General features: G+C 41.6%; 1 protein-coding gene across 1 annotated transcript in view; it reads right to left on the bottom strand.

Annotated features, from left to right (window-relative positions):
* Positions 1–20,212, bottom strand: part of nrg3b (neuregulin 3b) — a gene marked incomplete at both ends in the record, with an annotated part of 188,821 nt that overhangs the window by 91,571 nt on the left and 77,038 nt on the right. Inside the window, one exon of the mRNA XM_080048466.1 lies at positions 734–869. Within this exon, the coding sequence (XP_079904592.1) occupies positions 734–869 (136 nt within the window). The remainder of the gene's footprint in view (positions 1–733; positions 870–20,212) is intronic.

Below are 20,212 nucleotides of genomic sequence, written 5' to 3'. Positions count from 1 at the left end.
AACATTTTAGTTATGCCTCCACAAAATGATTTGCTGTGTCAAAGTCTGCAAAGGGTATGTTTACGGTAGCTATCTCTATTTATCATGTTGAGCAATCAGAGTATGAGAGACAGAGGTAGCAAGACTGCCTACGGTACACAAAAGGAAAAAAATGAAAGAGAATTGTAAAAATTGCTAAATAAATCTGTTGCTGCAAGATCAAAGGAGGATCGTACCAGAGCCCCTTCTTTACAACAGCACTTAAATCCATATCATACCAATGGGGTCCTATCAGACAACATGTATGCCGAGCTGAACGCATGAGGAAAAAAGGCCATTTTATGAGACCGCTATCAATATTCAAAGTTTTGTCAAGCCACACTAGACACAGTTAGATTCCATTTTCTCCCCATGTGCTTCCTAGTAGGACCTGCATGGGAGCATTTATTTCTCTTTGTAAAGTTTGACCGTGTGTTGATGAGGGAATCAGCTGGATATAATGCGGCCAAATCCTCACCGACACAATGGGCTAGTGTTTGGGTTTTGATTATAGATCATTGGGACGTAAAAGGTGTATTTGAGAAGCCATTTTCCTGTCTTCCATCACTTTAAGAACACTGTCTGTCCAACAGCTTGAAAGAAAATGACCCCAAGGTTAGTGATTGGGGGGAGAAGGGCATAGAGAGGAAACGGTCAATGCCGAGAAAGAAACCAAACGCCTCACACGCGCGTGCACACACACACACACACTCACCTGCAGTGCCTGTGAACCCCAGCCACCGTTTCAATGATGGAGCACTCTCCCTCGTTTAGACAAAAGGCCAGGTCCTTGTCTTCCACACATGGCTTGAAGACTTCTGAGCGTAGACTAGGAAGCGTGGGGGCCACTGCTGATGGACAGAAGAAAGACAGAAAGACGGATTTAGTTTTCAATTGAACAGAAAAGGTATTGAAGAAAAGAAAGGGAACATCTTGCTCATTCAACTTTGCCTCTTTAATCCCAGGTAATTCGCCAAGGATAATTTCAAATTTCTTTAATTTATTTGACGGCATGCTACATGGTATGCCGTCATGGTTCTTAAAGTAAAGTTTTTCCTCTATAGGGTTTATTTCTTTGTAATGGAATGAGTCACTTGTCACGCTGGAAGAGCAGAATGTATTGCTGGTTAATTTCTAAAGCTAAAGGCATGATAGCCCTATGAACATCTTTCTTCATTCCTGACGCAATAGACAAAACGTGTGTAATGTCCGTTATGTACCGCAATAACATGCTTAAGTATTATTACTGTTGACGGTATTGCACTGGTTTTGGTGTATGTGTTGTATTTGTTGCTTTTATTTAAACATACTGAATTCCTGGTGTCTGTTTTTGCTGTTTGTTTCATATAAAGTAGTTTAACCACAATGCCTTAAGGGAATTCCTGGCGTGCTGCTTTGGTAAACACAGTTGGAAAACAGAGAAATAAATAGAAAATAAAAAGATAAAGAAGGGACCTGACAATATGTTACACTACAGAGAGATGGGCTCAGTTGTTGTATATCTTTAATTTCTCTCTTCTAGTCTGACCCTGAGCCACTCTCACACAAAGAGCGTGGCTGCCATGTTACCAGCACTGCAATGCAGGGTTCTCCTCCCTGTGAAATATGCACAGCTGTCAGGCATGTAGCCTAAGCCATGTATCAATATTGCGGGTTGGCATGTGCAACCACACGCTTATGTACTCAGCTATTCTATCAAAGTCTATCATGCATAAGTGCACTGCACACATATGTTTGGCAAACATACAATACTCTTAGAGGCTCCTGCATTCCATCATGTGCTCTAGCATTACAAAATGGGACTGACTGATATTACTCTCAAAAGCATGGCAATACAATTGGATTAAACATCTCATTCCGCTTTTATCCATTTAATAATGCACACATACACACTGCTTGAATAAACACACATGTGTACACTCGCACACACCATACTCATTCTGTGCCTGTATTTCCAATCATCCTTTTGGCCAATCTGCTTTGATGTGGCGCCCTTCTGCTGGCCAATGGCCTTTTTCATGGGAGACTCTTGCGACCAATCGCCATGTGGAGGAGTAGAAAAAACTCTAATCCATCTGTTGTACTAAAGTGTCCAGTTCAATCTATGTTTTGTTTATGGCCATTGATCCATAAATCCGGAGGTCTTGATGTAAGGCCCAAGAGATGATGAGAGATCAGAGAGGAACACAAAAACAGAGATATGTTGTGCTCCTGGGCCCAACCAAGACTAAACTCTGTCAGAGCAAAAAACTTTGGCAGATATCGTATAAACCACTTACTGGAGTGGCAAAATAAAATATCTTCAGATGCATTTCATATCTCTATGCTTTTTTTAAAAATAAATATGTGTATAGGGAATGCATTTCAAAGAAAATAAATACATCCCTGGTCTGTTTCTATTGGAAAGTCTTGCTTTTTGATTGCTAGTTAGAATAATTCTTAGCATCAATTCTTATAAATCAAGCTCACTCTCTAGACTTAAAAAAGACACTGGATTACATCTTTATTATTAATTCCTGTACATTCCCAGCGTGGATTGCTAAAAAGGTTATCTATTCCAGGACGCACATTTAATAATTGAAAATAGAACACAAAGACCCCCTTGTGGTTATGCACGTCCCTGGAAATAATTGTCACAGCGTTTAAAGTCCCCTTGTGTCTTTGATTCAGACAGCAGCAGTGGCCACAGTGTGAAGTATAGAGCGTTTGATATACAAAGACAACACACCACTATGTTAGGTCAGTGCTTTAGGTCGAAAGCACATGAGGCAAAGCCTTTCTGACAAAAGAGGAAATTGATTTTGTGCTCTTGGGCCTAACCATCGATATATTTACATTAGAGAAGCCAAGGTCATAAACAAAACGCCCCTTTTAGTAGCTGTGTGGCAAGTAATCTTATCCGTGCATAACATTTCCAAGAACTTTTGTTCTTTAAGTTGTCACCTTATCTGATTTGGTGAAGAAGGCTTTTCGTCAATCCACTATAACTTTACTACTCTTTCTCGTTTTAAAAAGTGGTTCAAGTGCAGCGTCATGCCATTTGTCACATATTGTTGACAGAGCAGTGGGGAAGGATGTGGAACACACAAGGTCAATGTGGTACCAATGACACAGCACTTTGGGAATCCATGATGATGTATGACGGCTCCTCATTTCCCTTCACGAGGGGCATACAGCTCCAACACAACTCCAAGGCTCATTATAGCCTACACCTTGTGTAAAGATTTTTTAGGCACTGAATGTACTAGTTTCACAAGCAGAGAGCGGGAGACTGCCATAATTGTCTTGGATGTAATATATCAAGGCATACTTTAAATGTGCACAAGATTTTTCTAGATTAGCTGATGTTTGAAATGTCCTGTGATTTTCTAATATTGCACTAAGCCAGTACCCAATAATAATTTCACCTATAGGAACTGTAAAAGTGAATACACACATTTCAGCATGCCTCTCCATTCCCTTATAACATAAGAAAAATAAAAAGTGCTAAGTCTCTCGCCTGTCAGTCTGACAAAATAAACGCTGTGCTATTCTTCACTAGCTGCAAGGTCTACAAACACCTCTCGAAAATCTGCAAAAACACCTCTTAGGTTTTAGGGGAGTATTACCTCCACTCTTTTGGCCCCATTGGCTAGATCAAGGAACAAGTCCTCTTCAGATTTGTTTGCCCTGGAGCCATATCGGCTGTCAATTTCTTATGGGTTCCATTTGAGAAGGTTCAAAAGAAAAAAGAAAGAAAGAAAGAAATCTGCACCACAGCAAGTACAACCCAGGGGATTTTGTATAAGCATAAATCCAACATGATCCAAGTGAAATTCTACTTAATGTAAAAAGTGAATAAGTCAATTTATTGAATGCAACAGGATGATGATAATGTGTTTTGTTATGGTTTTAATCAAATATGTTTTTGTGTTGTCATTTCCTGACTATCAAGGGACTGAGTAGATAAACCCTGGGAACTGATCCAAGAAGTAGTCAAACCAATTCAAAACTGATGTTTTTGCACTTCAAATTCAAACCAATCCTGAAAGCAAATCAAACTTTTTTTCGTCTCCTTCATTAAGGATGTAATAGCTGATAAATGATCTGTCCCTTGCTTTTAGGCATTATTAAGATGAAGTATCACAGCTAATTATGACAAACATACAGTACAAGTTACCATTTTGGTTCATTCATCAACACTTTTAATGAAGCATGTTACGAAAAATAAAAGCCAGGCGGTGCAAGCCTCCAGCAAACTCTATCAAAGTTGGACTGGAACTGTGAAATAAAATAAATAAATAAAAACCTCTGGTGGAAAATGTGCTAATAAACGGCATCTGCAGTAGGAGAGTGACTCATCCTGGACTCTTTGAAATCATTTTCACGTCTCTCGCTCTCCCCGTTGCACAAAGGCAGTCCAGATTGCCCATTCCCTTGGCAACTTTCAAGGAATCTAGCGGCTGGGGGATCACAGATTCAAATAATGCTCGGGAAATCAGTGTTATCTGAGAGGAATACTGAGGGCTAGTAGCTAGCTGCTATTGAATAGCTTAACAATCGGTATCTTCAAAAGAGTTGAAACTACATTATGGGAGTTTATTTTAATTTGAAATGTATAATTATTTATGAAGGGGGGGGGGGGACACACACCATTACATGCTTATCTGTTCTTGTAATAGAAAAATGTAATGTGTTCAATTGCTCTAAAAATAAATCGTCATTGAAAAAAAAACGCATGGGACTCGGAGACATTGTGTTATTTATACGGCAGAAAAGGAAGTCACAGTTATTCATGTTCTACTTTATGAATTCATACAGACACAGCCGATCAAAGTGCACCAAAAGTGGGCCAGTGTCTGCAGTCAAATATTATGTAGCACAGTGCAGCATGAAACTGAGGAATTTCTTTTAGTAAACACTGGGTTGCAATGTTTGCCTACTGTTGTAACCTTTGATCATGTGGTTGTATGTGAAGAATACAGTATTCATATCCCACCGATCCATAAAAGGAGCATCTTTGCTAACAGAAAAAGACATGTCTTGACACAGCCATTTCAGTAAGGCTGTTTGTTCCACGCGGTTAGGATTGTTAAGCATCACTTCTTTATGACCTGTGATTATCCTAAATGGAATAAATGGCAAACACTCCACGCGTAATCGTCTGCTACTGTCATTGTCTGTGACATGTCATCTCGGTTTCACATTCACACTTATTTTTTTTCAGCTCCAGTACTTGATTATTTGCAACTGTTAATTATAGTGCGGCTGTAAGTGATGGTTGGATCACAATTCTTCGCAGCCCAGATTCAAATCTTCTTATTTTTTTCTTATGCTTTAATGAAGTTGGAGGAGAGAGCTGTCGCTAAAAGGGCTTCAATGTTGTTGTCCTATATGGTGGCCTTCAACTTCTGTATATACCCTGAACACATTCTCACAATATAAACCTGCAGTTGAATGCATAAGCACACACTGTACTGTACACGCAGCATCCTTGGCACAGACACAACACAGGAGACAATTCCATTTACAACTGTAGCATTTTCCTTCTATGGCTCCCTTCTAATGTGCTCATTAGTGTTCTTGTGCTGAGCCTCTTTCCCCAGGAGACAGTGGTTGGGAGAGAGAACTGCCTGTGTTTACTGCATCACACATCAAAGACGGGCCTTACTACGTAAAGGGAAAGTCCTAAGAGAGCCTGCTGATTGCTTACCCAGCATGCACCGCTGCCTTTTGGACAGAACCATATCCAGAGAAATATACAGTGCAGTGGGTTTGGACAGCACATTGGCTCTGACAAGGCTATCTGTCACAGTGTTTTTTATTTTCAAATGACTTGAAATTATTTTTCCCCCTGTGTAGCAGCACTTTAACAGCTGCAGGAGGCATTTTAATTATTGTAATCCTTATTAAAAAAGATAAGGATACATAATTGGTTTCTTCCGACCATGTTTTAAAGCTTCGACCAAAAACCAAAACATATTGATATTGAACGACACCTGTTAATAAAAATTGTTAGCAGTTTTAGAGCAAATATTTCTTTTCACATTGCATTAAGAAATTGCAACACATATTGGCTCCAACTCCAAAACCTACTGAGTGGCACTGCAAAGCGCATTGTGAGCAATATTCCAACTACACTCTTTATGAGGCCACTACTGTACTTATGCTTCTACACAGAGACAATATTGTGGTCTATACAAAGCCAAGAAAACCCAACCACCAAACTACTGAACAAAATATAATGAGCTAGCGAGCCAAATTAGAGGACCTCCGAGGATAAAGCTGAGGGCAAAATTATACGACAGAGGAAGGAAGAGACAGGACTGTGGGTCTTTTAGCCTTGAATATTCAATACTTACAGACAACCGTGGTCAATATGAATAAACTATTCAGTAGGCACACAAGGCCACACACACAGAAAGATGCACATTCACACTGTGCCGTACATCTTGCAAGATCATCAAGACGTGAAGCCTTGGGAGACATTCTGGCCCTGACACGACACGGACAAATAGTAGTTGACCTGTGGGACCGTTGGTTAAAGGTGGCAGTTGTCGCCTGTAAGCAGGGTTAAAGAGCACATGGCCTTGGCTGCCATGACAGCCAAGTGATGGGTATCCAGTGGGACATTTGTCACGGTTCCCCCAGTTGTCCTTCACTCTAGATCAACTATTGGTGGTGGTGGCCTTAAAGCCCCAAGCTGTGGCATATACTGTACATCTCACGTTAATGGTCTGATAATATGGTCAAAGGAACCTGTTGGGCAACATTATTTGTCCATCTATTAGTACGCAGTTGCAGAAGATTTAAAAAACGAATTTGGCAAAGGAAAAAGAAGATACATTTTTTTTAATAGAAATGTGCACTTAGGAGTTCAAAGCGCTGTTTTTTTGTACTCCTTTGCCGCCGGGGACACCTTCAGATAAGTCTAAGTCCTTATCTGATGGCATTGTTATAAGGTCAACTAAAAAGGATTTGGAATGTGTTCACATTGACAGGCCCTAAAGCAGCAGGTTAATAAAGTAGACCCCAGGAGACATGCTTTGCATCCTAAGGGGAACAATTCACGCAACCACCCGCCCACTCGGTAATGAAAAGTTTTAATTATCTACATAATCACCTGACCCCGTGTCAGCTGAATCCCGATTAAAGTTTGGATGACCACGGCACACAACCCCCATGGGTTTCCAAACCTCTCCTTCTCTCGAGCCAGCTGCAAACAGATCATAAAGTGACCTTAGAATGTTCTCTCCGCAACCCACGCAACATAGTGCAAGTGCTTTGCAGCCAAGCCGTGCACTGTCATTCCAAAATCGCCTTTGCTGCATGAGTTCTACTGGAAGGCTTAGTCTGCTTGTTGCCTGATGTGTACTATGTCTCTGTTGGAGGTGGAATATGTCCGCACTGTCAGAAACAACCTGCATATCAAATAAATTGGACTGTGCAAACATCAGTGGAGTCTGGAATCACATTAGGAAGAAGAGTATGTCATTTTGGGCAGATTTTCTTTTCTTTAGGTAAATTCTTCAGCTGAAAGGAGAACAAGTCCCGAAAGCTTTTGTTTTCTCTTCGCCGACACTGAAATCACATTGAGACTTCACATCAAGTATTCATGAACATCATTTGCTTTATTACTTGATTCGCCCCTCATATTGTATACAGAGGCGAGTAATGCTGCTGCTGTTTGATGTTAATACTGCAGAAGAAGTAATTTAAAAGTACCCCTTGAAACAATACAGGGAACACAGAGGTAGGGGGTTGAGATTGATTGAAGTTCTCCGACATTAACATGACTCATAATTCCTGTTATTATCAGCGCAGAGAGCTCAGTGTTTTACTGAAGGTGCCTCGAGGGCCTCCGAGGATAATTTGCCTCCTCGGTTGCACAATTCTGTGACTCAGTGGTGGTAATGAAGCCACGATGCCAACCTTCAGACTTCAAACGCACCATCGTGAGAGTGGAGCTGACACAAGAGAGGCAGCAGTGATTCCATTTCCTTGGACCTGCAGATGCCCCTGTTGCACTTCCTTTGGCCCATGCAGTGCTACTGGGCGGCTTTGCACTCAGTAATCTGACACAGAGACACGCAGGACAATATTATTTTTGCCTCTGTGCTAATTTGTCTCCCCGCAATCCATGGTTGGGACTAAACAGATAATTTATCCTCACTCATTGATTGTAATTTGTGGTGCATTTATCATAATTTACCACCAGGAGGGAAAAGATTATGTTACTGCTCAACATCTCAGACAATGAAAACCATTCCGTACTGCATGTTGTGCCTATTATCTCAATACTTCTGTAATGTGTTTACTTTTTTTTTCTTTTTTTTATTTATAAGAGTTGTGCGTTGTTGGATGACCTAATCGTAGATGATCTATGTTACAGCAATATGAGTAACACGTCACATTAGCTGAACCACTATGATGTGTACGCCAGTGCAGTTACAAACATACATCCATTCACTCCAGGGAAAACCCATAAAAGCTGTTAGTACTGGATGAGTGCCTCTATCTCACATTCAACAGCGATGTGCTTTAATGCCATTATCTCCATTACTTACCGAGAACATAACAGAGGATAGCCAAGCAAACGAAGAAATACATTTCAATCTTTTCAAAATGTATCTTTAATGAGCGAGGCCGCTTTAGAGCTTTTTGCCGCCGCAATGACATCTACATCTACATTTGGATTCCAGGACGGGACAAGAAGGAACGGGTACACACATTTAAGCGTGCATGAGTTTCGATGAAATATACATAGCTATGGTGTTGCTTGAGGAAGGACCAGGTAATAAAAGATTCAACAATGTTTGTAAAATGGGACACCAAGAAAGAACACAAAACGCGCACACACAGACAGAAGTGTGCAAGAAGAAGTTAGTGAAGTAGTGAGAGACTTATAAATGAAATGTACGAGGCATGATGTGTTGTGTGATGTGACATTTGAACACAACACCAGATATCCATTCATATCCAAAACCTCATGGAATTATCCTGAAATGATTCATAAGAGTAAATAAGGAGCACTAAAACCCTAAAAATGCAATCTATTCTGGAAAAGAAACGACTTACATGCATTCACAATCGACTATATTGCCCATTGAATAACACCAACATAATGAGTTTTAGTCATTTTCACAAAATGCTAATTTAGAGATATGATTATGTTATTTAATTGTTGTGTGCACAGCTGTGTGTACGTGCACAGCATGCTCCTCAAAATGTTTTATTTATTCCATCCAAAAGTCTTTTGCTCCTCATTACCATGTATTAAAGATGCAAACACACCATCTATCAAATGCGGCGTATTTGGCTCGCCTGTTAATGTGCATACGATTGTTACCACACTGCTGATACCACACTTGGTGCTGTCTTGGCATTGCCTGTTTGCATCTGCATTTTTCTTGTTGTGCTTATTTTGACTTAAGAGTATATTTGAAAAATATTGCATAACAAATGTAATCCTGGGGGTTCTAGAGGATTAGGCTATGCTAGCAGAAATTGGCACAGAGACTCTAAGGTGCAGTCCGGCGGGTAGCTAATTGTGTCTTAATTTACTTACTGTAACATATTCACTGACATGACGGCTTAAGCTTAAAAATCCCCCACTGATTTCTCTATGCAGATGAGTTGAGGTGCGGCGCTATCAGTGCTATGATCACCGCAAAATACATCACGGTGGAAAAACTGCTTTTTTGTTCTCCTTCCATGGGTTTTATTCACCATGTTTCTTCTTAATACCCAACAAACCTATTTGAATTGGAAATCACCCGTAATACTGTTTATATGCAGCACTCATCACTAGATGTGGATTTGCACATGCAAATAGACAAAATAGTCATCTTAAGAGGTTAAAGAAAAGGCAGGCAAGAACGCTTAATTTTCCTTCTGCTGTGTAAACGAAAAAAAGATTGACAAGTCTTCTTGAACTATGGATGATGTGTTATTCCTCTTTATTTATTTCTGTCTCTCTCTCTTTGGTTAATGCATGACGATCCAGGCAATTATTCACACCTGAGAAGACAACGGGAGACGAGTGACGGTATTCTGAGCGTGAGAAACATGTCAAGAAAGACAAAACACACACGCCATTGGAGATCTACAGATTTTTAAAGGCACAGGAGACCTTTTTTTATCCATCTCTTGCCTCGCTCCTTCGCCCTTCCCTTCCCTTCCCTGCCACTCTTTGTCTTCCTCAGGGGGAAACTCCGGGACGCTGCAGAAATGCAACATAGACATGGGTTCCTATCTCGGCATCAAGCGGGAGAGGAGGCGGAATGATTCACCTATGTGGGCCAGAGAGCGGTTTCCTGTCAACGCGCTTGATTAAAATTCCTAGGACCGAGAATGCAGGGTGTGATGTACGACGAGCAGGTGGTGTGGGTTTTAATATGCATGAGCGGACGGGCTCCTGCATCTGCAGATTGGCAGTCACTGAGCTTGCCTGTCCGCTCTCCCCCCTGGCAGCTCTCTTGGCATATGGAGGCTACCGAGGGGCATACCAGAGCATAGCAGGGGCGATATGGTCCTAGCACCCACCGATACACAATTCACTCTTTTTTGTGACACCTGAGAACTGTAAAGGATGGGCAGCTCACGTGAGCTGCCTACGGGTGGCTGTTGTCTGCTAGAGGCAGCCCAGCCGAAGGGGAGAAGAGGGGGAGCATTTTTTTTCCCTGCTGTATATTTTATTGATTTATTACAAACAGCAGGAAAACATCAAAAGGCAAGAGGATTAGAGGAGCCGGTGTAAAAATTGTCTAAGATGGGGTTTAGGGCTTACTGGTGGGGAAGATATGATTTGAACCCCCTACACATTCTAAATGGGATGATTGTATTGACATAAAAAAAGCAGATGCTGTCCTACTCCGGGGGAGGTTTTAAGCATATAGCCAGACTTGACACCATATTTGACACACAAACCAGGTAAAGCTGTGTAGGAATTTCACACAGCCGTGTACAGTTAGAAGTTTGAGTGGGTGCATTGCAAAGCGGTCATTTTCAGGGATTTCTTTTTTTCTTCCCTCCCCCATTGCCCCGAGTGTGTTTTGTCAGGTTTGTGGTTTGATGTGTGCTGCAGTGGGAGGAGAGGCGCAGCAGGAGGTGTGTCACTGGCCACCCAGCGGTGCACTCACTGTAACATTGTCCACATTCTGAGCCACCTGCCGCCCGACCGCGGAGCAACAGGGCACTAGATGAGCCACAGCAAAGCTCCATTATTAGTTTTCATTTTCATCAACTGGTGGATCGGCACTTTTACAGAGCTCTCCAAAAATAAACGCACAAACCCCTGTTATTCATGTCTGCTTTTTATTTTCTCCTAGTGTTATTCTTCCACTAGCAGGGACATCTACTGGTAAAGATAAGTGACATAAGTTATATATCACTGCAGCAAAGGGCGACAATAAACAATGATGTGAAGGCTGCACACTCGTAGACTCCTTATAATTAAGTTTTGCTTTTGATTACTATAAAAAAAGACATGACCTATACAACAAACCTTTGCACTGTCTCTGAAAAATATCTCCATCAGTATTTTGCTTGGAGTCGACTTGAAAATGCATCAACTATCAACTTTCTTTTTAGCCATCTGTAGGTAGGAACTGTTTGTACTCTCTGATCTCTGGTTTGAGTGATGTGCATTGCAAAGGCATAATTACAAATGCCCGATCCACTGTACATACCACTTGTAAAGTAGCCAAACAAATCGCTGTGCTCTTGTGCACATCAACATAGTGGTTAAAAAAATATGTATTCATGACATTAATTTGCTCAAAGATGCAATGTGTTGTCCATTACAGACAGGGAAGTAGTCATAAGAGAGTGAAAGGTTTACATGTGTGATGACGTTGTTTGAATTTATTGCACTGTATGTGACAGAAATGACAGAAACATGTTATGTGATATTTTGAAAAAACAATTACTATTGAGCTAATCCAAGAGAGGGATATGGGATCATCTATATCAAATGAATATATTTACGTTAATAATTAAGTACACCTGCAATGAGTCATTTAAAGGCGAATCTGTATACTCAATGCCTGAACTAATTGGATTACATTAATGATAACTAGCTTGGAAAAACTCACCAGGGGACAACGGTTAATCCCAATTATAAATCCCACTGACTGTGCGTCTCGTGGACAAAGCAAGGCCCTGATGACTTTTGCCTTTCATCTTAAACAAGGCAGAATCCCCCTGTCGACACATTCTGGCTCAACACAGCCATCCACATCTTGGAGGTGGCTCCATCTCCCTCGGTCTCTCACGCACACACACACACACACACACACACACACACACACACACACACACACACACACACACACACACACACACACACACACACACACACGCACACACACACAAAACAATTGTCACAGCTAATTTGTCCAGGCATTACCAACCCAAAAGCTTAACAGAAGAAAAACATAGCCCTGTGTTAAAAAAAATTCAAAATACACACAGCTACACACACACACACACACACACACACACACACACACACACACACACACACACACACACACACACACACACACACACACACACACACACACACACACACACAAATGCCTGCTACTCTCAATGGAGCAGTGGGAACAGGATTACATGCCTTTTAGACTGCTCTCTCCCAGCAGAAAGACGCAGCTCTCAACCAATCACGGTCAAACTAACACACATATTGAAACAATGGCAAGGTTCTTGCTTGGCTTCCCTCAGGAACATACAAGCATGTCAGCAGTACTACTTGACAAGTATGCGAGGAGGACACTGACATAACACTGATAATATGGCACATTTGAACAAATTGAGCAAGTAGTGATTAAGTGGGAGGGGAGAATGTATTAAGATGAGGCTAAAAGTTATATTAAGAAGTGCATACGGAAAGGAAGGCTTAAACGGGAAGAGATACTGCAGAGCACATTCTGTGGGCTTTCTCCAAGTACACAGAAATGCTGGACTGGCACTGATGATGCAATGGGACTGGCAGCATTGGCCCTGATGCTGGATCAGTTGAAATCCTGTTTAGACACAGAATACCCCCCCCCACCCTCCTGTTCTACATGGAATGCTTGCCATCTAACTGTAGCCAATCCATGGCCCAGTTTAACACCTCACCACCTGCTATGTTATACGTGTGTGTGTGTGTGTGTGTGTGTGTGTGTGTGTGTGTGTGTGTGTGTGTGTGTGTGTGTGTGTGTGTTGTGTGTGAAATAGTGTGTGTGAGAGAGTGTGAGAGAGAGAGAAAGAAAGATAGAAATGTGTTTGTTCAGTGCTAAGCAGAAAAAGGTGTGATGACTATAGGTATATTCTGACCGCAGGAGTAATCAATCTCATTATCTAAGAGGAAGTACAGGACTACAAGAGAATGCCCCCCACCCCTCCACACACACACACACACACACACACACACACACACACACACACACACACACACACAAGACACATTCTTGAACATGTATGCTTTTCCTACACATATTACTTTTCCCCTACTGTCACCATACACACTAATAACATAGTGATAACAATGTTGTCTATTCATTGCATGGCTTGAGAATATAGGGTGTTGACTTTAATGCCAGACAACATGCCATGCAGATAAATAGTGTTAATTCAACAGGTCACATGGGAGCATGTTAAAATTCCCCCCAGAACATACTGCTCCTTACAAATAAATTGATTTTTCTCCATTCTCCTCTATGGCCTCCATCAGAGGATACACGAACACATTAAATGGTTGCTTGTGAATGATAACCGTGTTTTCAGAAAGTGTTTCTTTCCGCTGCATATAGCATTCCCTAACAGACATATTAATCAAAGAAGTTGCGCTCAGGGCCATTTGGGGATGAATACAATACAGTCTCCTCATTCCTCCACACATCGACGTTTCCTCTGCTAGAGGTGTCACGCTCAATGAATGCCACAGGCAAAACATTTTAGTTTCGTTTTTTTACGGACTCGATGTTTGTCTCCAAATTATTGCAAAATATTTTCTCTTGAGGGAAAAAAAAAGAAAAAGGACAATTCTGGCTCTGTGGACAGTTTGAAACGCTATTATTATTTTTCCCGCATTCTTTTTATCGTTGTTTTGCTGTCGCTGTTGAATTTGGCCCATTGGAAGATACTGCAGGTTGCTCAAAGCTTAAAGGAGAAAACTCCCAAGCGGACGCACAAGATAAAGTGCTTTGAATAGCAAGCAAACAGGGCATTGGTGGAGAGCGGAAAGAGGGATGAATGAATCAATGCAGGGAATGACGGTAAATTGCAGCCACATTTTGTTCTTGACACTCACCTTAAACTGTGAGCACGGAAAAGACAAATGCCTCCCTCATAGCAAAGTGCAAAATCAAATGGTACACCTGTATGCTGCCGTTTATCTGATTTATTTGTAATTGTTTGAAGCATTTATTTTCACACGCCAGGATTAGAGTATAATGCTGTATATATGAAGCAATCTGACATGGTATTCTCTATCATAAAATAAAATGTAAAGGATCTTTGTGGTAAAGTCAGGACATTACATGCATAAACACAAAGGAAAAATAGATTACTAATAGGAAAATGACAAAGTCAACGCCTGTCCCATCATTAGAAAAGACTGATTAGACTAAGCATATTACGTCGATATCATCATATTATGTCGATATTATCATCATTACAATAATACTATGAACACCACGCTATTGAGGTAAATGTTCAGGCTGGAATTGGCAATCTTACATTGTCACTATTGACAAATGGCGGAGGCAGCAGAGCTTAGGATCTGACAAATTGTTGCAGCATACACGTTGATCCAGTTATACCACAACAGCGATTACCATTACTGCCCTCAGTGCAACATAAAATGTCAGCTCACTGATCTTTCAGTTGGGCCTCCAGTCCAAACACAAACCATTTTCATGGGGTGGGGAAAAAAAGCCCCATTTAGAAATAAAGCTCCCGTAAATAAGCTGTCAAAAAATGATGGTGATTCAAGTTAATGGTTAATGTGGCCTTTTGACGTGATGGGACGACTGCTCCGCTGTGACACCTCTAACCAGCCTGCAGTCTTTACTCTTGTCAGATCGGTGGGTACTTTAGCGCAGAAAAGGGAATCTCTGTCAGAACCTCAACTTGTCATATTTACTTTTTTTTTTACTCCAGTAGGAGGAAAAAGGTCAACTACTACGACGTGTGCAATGCTCAGACCATGGCAAGGCTGTTACATGCACCGGCAAAGACAGTTTGCAATCAATTTCAAGGATTGCCACTACTCAAAGTCAGTATAGCAGGACTGTTCCACTCATTTGTGAAGGTATTGAGATACATTTTTAGACAGGTCAACAAACCAAGATTAAAATAAAATCAGAACATTTTGTCATTCGTCCCTATTTAGGCTTTTACAGATCAGCTGACAAGTGTACACTTCAGCGATCCAAATATAGATTGGGTAGTTTACAGTGGCATCAGAGAACTTGACATTGGTATAGCGTACAGAGAGACAGAGTGGACAGGGTTTAGATTTAGTGGGCAGACAGGGGATTAGTGTCATGCTCTGATGAGGACAAATGTCTGCTGATTGACACACTGGCTGTTATAGTTCTCTACTCTGCAATCCTGTGGGACACTTTGACCACTGGAAAATGGTGAAAAGATTTGATTTTCGATTGCAGCGTCAGGTCAAGGTTACTTTTTACTGATTTAATCCTTAAAATATACTTTACGTTGTTTAAGAATAACGGCGCCATTATACATTGCGAGTGATCATTTTACGATAATTTTTTAGTGCTAATGTAATTGGTCTGAATACAAAGGAAGGCAATTGCGGAGGGGTTTCTGCTCAAAGCAAATGGTCAGCTCATGACAGATAAAGAAACAAGAAGCGTGTCTATTTGCATAGGCCTACACTCATTTACACAAGAAAGCAAAGAATTGGTGAATTGTTGCAATGCTTTCCCTGTCGCTCCGAAACAAATTCTCTCGGTGCCAACTAATGCTGCCAAACATGACAGACATCCGCAGCTAAGCATAAGTGAGACAGAAGAGCTAGCAGAAGATTTCAAACAAAGCCACTGACACCTGTCACCTGTCAACACAAAGCATGAGAAACTGGGCGATGGTACACATAAATAACAAACTGGTCGGAGTGACTGGACTGATAACATGGAAGCATTATGAGACAGAGGGCAGAGAAGAATCTTCTGCTTGGGGGGTTGAGGCCTCAAAGTGTGTATATAACGCTGTCAATCATTGCAGGCTATAGCGACCCGTTCTTTGCAGTTGTGTATTAGGGATGTTGTGAGGAATTGCAGGCTATAATAATGGCTGCCAAACTGTGAGCAAAGGTCCATCATACAGTAGGTCTGGTTACTAAAGCGTAAAAGAAAAAGACAAAATGCCTGGGCTGGGTAAGGTTACAAATCTAAAAAAAAAGTCTAGATATGTTGAAGCGCTACAGAGAGTCCACCTCACCACTCAAGATGCAACACAGAGCATATTAGCTGCTCATTTGTGTTGACAGCAATCAGACAATGGATCCAACCCAAGCAGCCCTAGACTCAGCCAAATTACAGGGCGCTGAGGCAGGATGCCTTCACTGCCCCCATCTACTATTCAAGATATTTTTCTTCTGACTTCATATTCTTCCAATTTATCTGTACAACATCCACAGGCACAAAACTAGACAAATCCAGTCTGGTGTTGTTTTTTGTGGAACTTTCTGATTTGATACATATCCTTCTTTTTTTCTCCTCATCAAAAGTTACTGAGTAAAGGTTAAAACAGTCAATTTGCAATGCAGTATGTTTGCATCCGGCTATGGCATGGACACTGACTCTGGGCTGCCTCACACGTGTCAGGCTGACGTGAGCTTAAAAGTTGTCATAATAATCATTTTGACGTGGATTGCGCACACATTTAATTTGATGGACAGGCTTCAGATTTCTCCGTCTGGTCTACAAATCACATTTCAATTTTGTTATTCTCTATGTGGCTTCAATTTGAATGACCTACATTCTGTCAATCGTTATTCTCAGTATTACTAATAGTATCTTCTGTGCTATCATTAAAAGCACTGAAAATGTAAACTTTTTCTGAATAATGTCATCATTTTATAAATGTAGCCTTCAGCCATCATTTCTGCTTAGCTTAGTTCTGCTTAAACAGCAGGGGTGTAAACAAACATTGTTTCCAGTTACGTCAGCAAAATGTTTGTCCTACCACCAGCGATGTTACGTCATACCTAGCCACTAATTTGTCCACGTAAGCGAGCTAATAACAAACTGGCGGGTGCTATATGACGGGCCCTGCAGCAGCTACCGTTAATGACATATCAGATTAGAGTTATAAACAGTTGGCTGACCAATCAGTGCAAGCAAAAATGTCACAATACATAATTCATCATCCTAAGCAGATAACTAGATGATGAAAGACATGAAAACGATGCCTGGCAGGGACATTTTATTTAAGAAATGTCAGTATAGCTGCTGGCCCAAATAAACCACTGGTAAACATACAGTAGTGTTCAGTCATCTGTCTGCTGGTGGACGTGCACAACCTTCTAGCTAGCATCTTTCCTTGGTGTAGAGGAGGGTTCGACAGTGACAAACATGAACCCAATTGTTCTCAAACGTTCTGCATTTGTGCATTGCCAACTTGAAACTAATTTTCTAATTTTTTATGACACATTTGCTGGGTTGATCTTTGCTGAAAAGGACAAGATCATTAGTTTTGTCCTATCTAAACCACTTCAGCCCTTCCTTTTGTCAAAGTGTTGACATTCAAATCCAGTATTCTCCTTTTAATTAGAAGTCCAAGTTGACTCAATTTAAAAGTGTCTATCTAGTTGGCCGCTACAGAAACCGAGTGCTACAGTGTGCACTTTATGCCTGAAGTGTCTCTCTGAGGCAATACTCGCAGCATGCTTTTGGATGACATGCATCAATTTGACCACCAACTGGTTTGGAAATAAACAGGGCTAATGTATGTACACCGCTCAGCTGGAAAAGAAAATAAGCCAATGCAAACTGGAAGGCGCAGGAGAAGCGGTGAATCAACATAATGTCGTTTACATCTTGCTTATGGCTGTTGTTGTAATTCAGCACATATCTGTCAGAGCCCCACGCAGTTTCTAAATCACAAAGAATACACCCTACAGTAAAAGCTGTGTGCAGCTTTAAGTGAACCAGAACCCTGTGCACACACACACACACAGCCTAGCCCCTCTGCAGCCATCAATTCACAGCAGTGAAACCAACTGCAGCCTGCCTCTCTCTCTCTCTTCCCCTGTACCAGAATTAATTTCTCCCCAGAGCTGATAGGCTACGCTCTACTGCAGCCAATCCATATAATTAGGCCGTCAGCAATGTAAACCCTGGGCTAAGACTTCAAGTCCATTTCAATATTAGGTGCAGACATGACAATGACTTCATCAAACATGAGTTTTTCCTGCATTAATTTGATAAATTGTTCTTCCTTGGCCCTCTATGTGGCTTATCACCGCACACAACTGGCCAATGTTACTGTTCTATTAGACTATAGACTCCTCTTTTGGGGCTATAAGGGGACATATTCTCTTCTTCTATACTGCACAGAAAATGTCTTGTCTTCCTTGGGGTTTTACGACGCACTTAGTTTAATGAATCACTCGCAGGTGTTTTTATGGCCATTTGAAATTGCCGGATGCGGAAAAAGCTAGGTGTCCGCCCTCAGCGCTTTCTCCCTCCCACTTTTGACTCAGACATGTTACATAAGTATTTTTTTCCCTCCCTGAGCCAATTATGTAGGGCTTCTGACGGCTGATCTCGCTCCATATGGCGACGGCTCTGCTAATCGCTATCTCTCGGAAGGACTGCTGCATGACAGCCTGAGTGTCAAAATCCCCGTCAAAACGGTGAGGTGTGGAAAGGGGAGGGGAGGGCGGGAGATGAGTGCAATGTGTGCCTGTGTACGTGCATGTGTGTGTGTATTTATTTGTTTTAGGGGGGGCTAGGCAGAGAGTAAAAATTAGTCAGAGAAAACAAAGTCAATGAGGCATGAAGGAGGCTACCCTCTCCTGTGTTTGGGAGAGGGAGTCGTGCCTCCTCATTTACTGTTACCACCGCTCCGGGGGGAAGGACAAGCGGAAAACAACAGCCTCAAGGAGGGAGGTGTGTGTGTGTGTGTGTGTGTGTGTGTGTGTGTGTGTGTGTGTGTGTGTGTGTGTGTGTGTGTGTGTGTGTGTGTGTGTGTGTGTGTGTGTGTGTGTGTGTGTGTGTGTGTGTGTGTGTGGTGTGGTGTGGTGTGTGTGTTTGTGTGTGTGTGTGGTGGGGGGGGGAGGCTGATGGCACAACAGTGAGGCTGTAACAGGATTGCACATGTCTCCACGTGTTCTGGTTGGGCTTGTTGACTGAAGTAACACTTGACAGCACAAGCTTCCAATTCTCTGCTGGCTTGTTTCAGCGGACATCATGATGTTGTGGAATTCATTTGCATCTCCCCCTGGTTGAATTCGATCTCTTTGGATTGAAAAAAAAAGACCTTTGGGATGAGGTGTCAAGAGGGCATGTTGTACACACCGCTACAATAGCAAGGTTCCAAGCTACTACGATAACAAAAGACTTGCTTTGTGCGCAAAATGATTACCACTGGGGGAGAGGGAAATAGCCCACATCATCTTGAATCCCCCTAGCTACACATATTTACTTGTATAAATGTATGATAATGGCTGTGTGATCCTTAGCACACAAAGACACACAGACACATCCATTTGCTGGTAAGAGCGGTATCACTGCTTCACAGTAAGAGCAAAACAATGCCTATTCAAAGACCAACGTGACAACTGGCGGCAGATACATAGTGAAATAACTCCCACTCAATTGATGCCACTTCTAAAGGACACCAAATATACATGCTGGTATTTTTATAGATACAATATAAATCATGGACTTGCATGGAGAGAAAAGATAAATGTCTCATACAGACTATCGATGAAGAGATTTCCAAATCAATACATATCTGCAGTTGCACCCCTCCCCGTCCAAAGTAAACATCATAAAGATATGACATTTTCATTTTCAAACTGGAATACGCAAACACATTCATAATGGGCTCAACAGCCCAAGTTGATCTGTTGGCAGTTTTCTTCCTTCAGGAGTTATGTGTCACAGGCGGAGATGCTGATTTGAACAGGGTTCTAGACAACAGCATTATGGTAATTTAGCTTCCTTCTTATAATCCCCAGTGCTGT

Source organism: Ammodytes marinus (assembly GCF_949987685.1).
Source record: "Ammodytes marinus genome assembly, chromosome: 20".
Lineage (NCBI taxonomy): Eukaryota > Metazoa > Chordata > Actinopteri > Uranoscopiformes > Ammodytidae > Ammodytes > Ammodytes marinus.
Note: the sequence above shows the minus strand (reverse complement) of the source record. Positions and strands in the feature narration are given on the sequence as shown.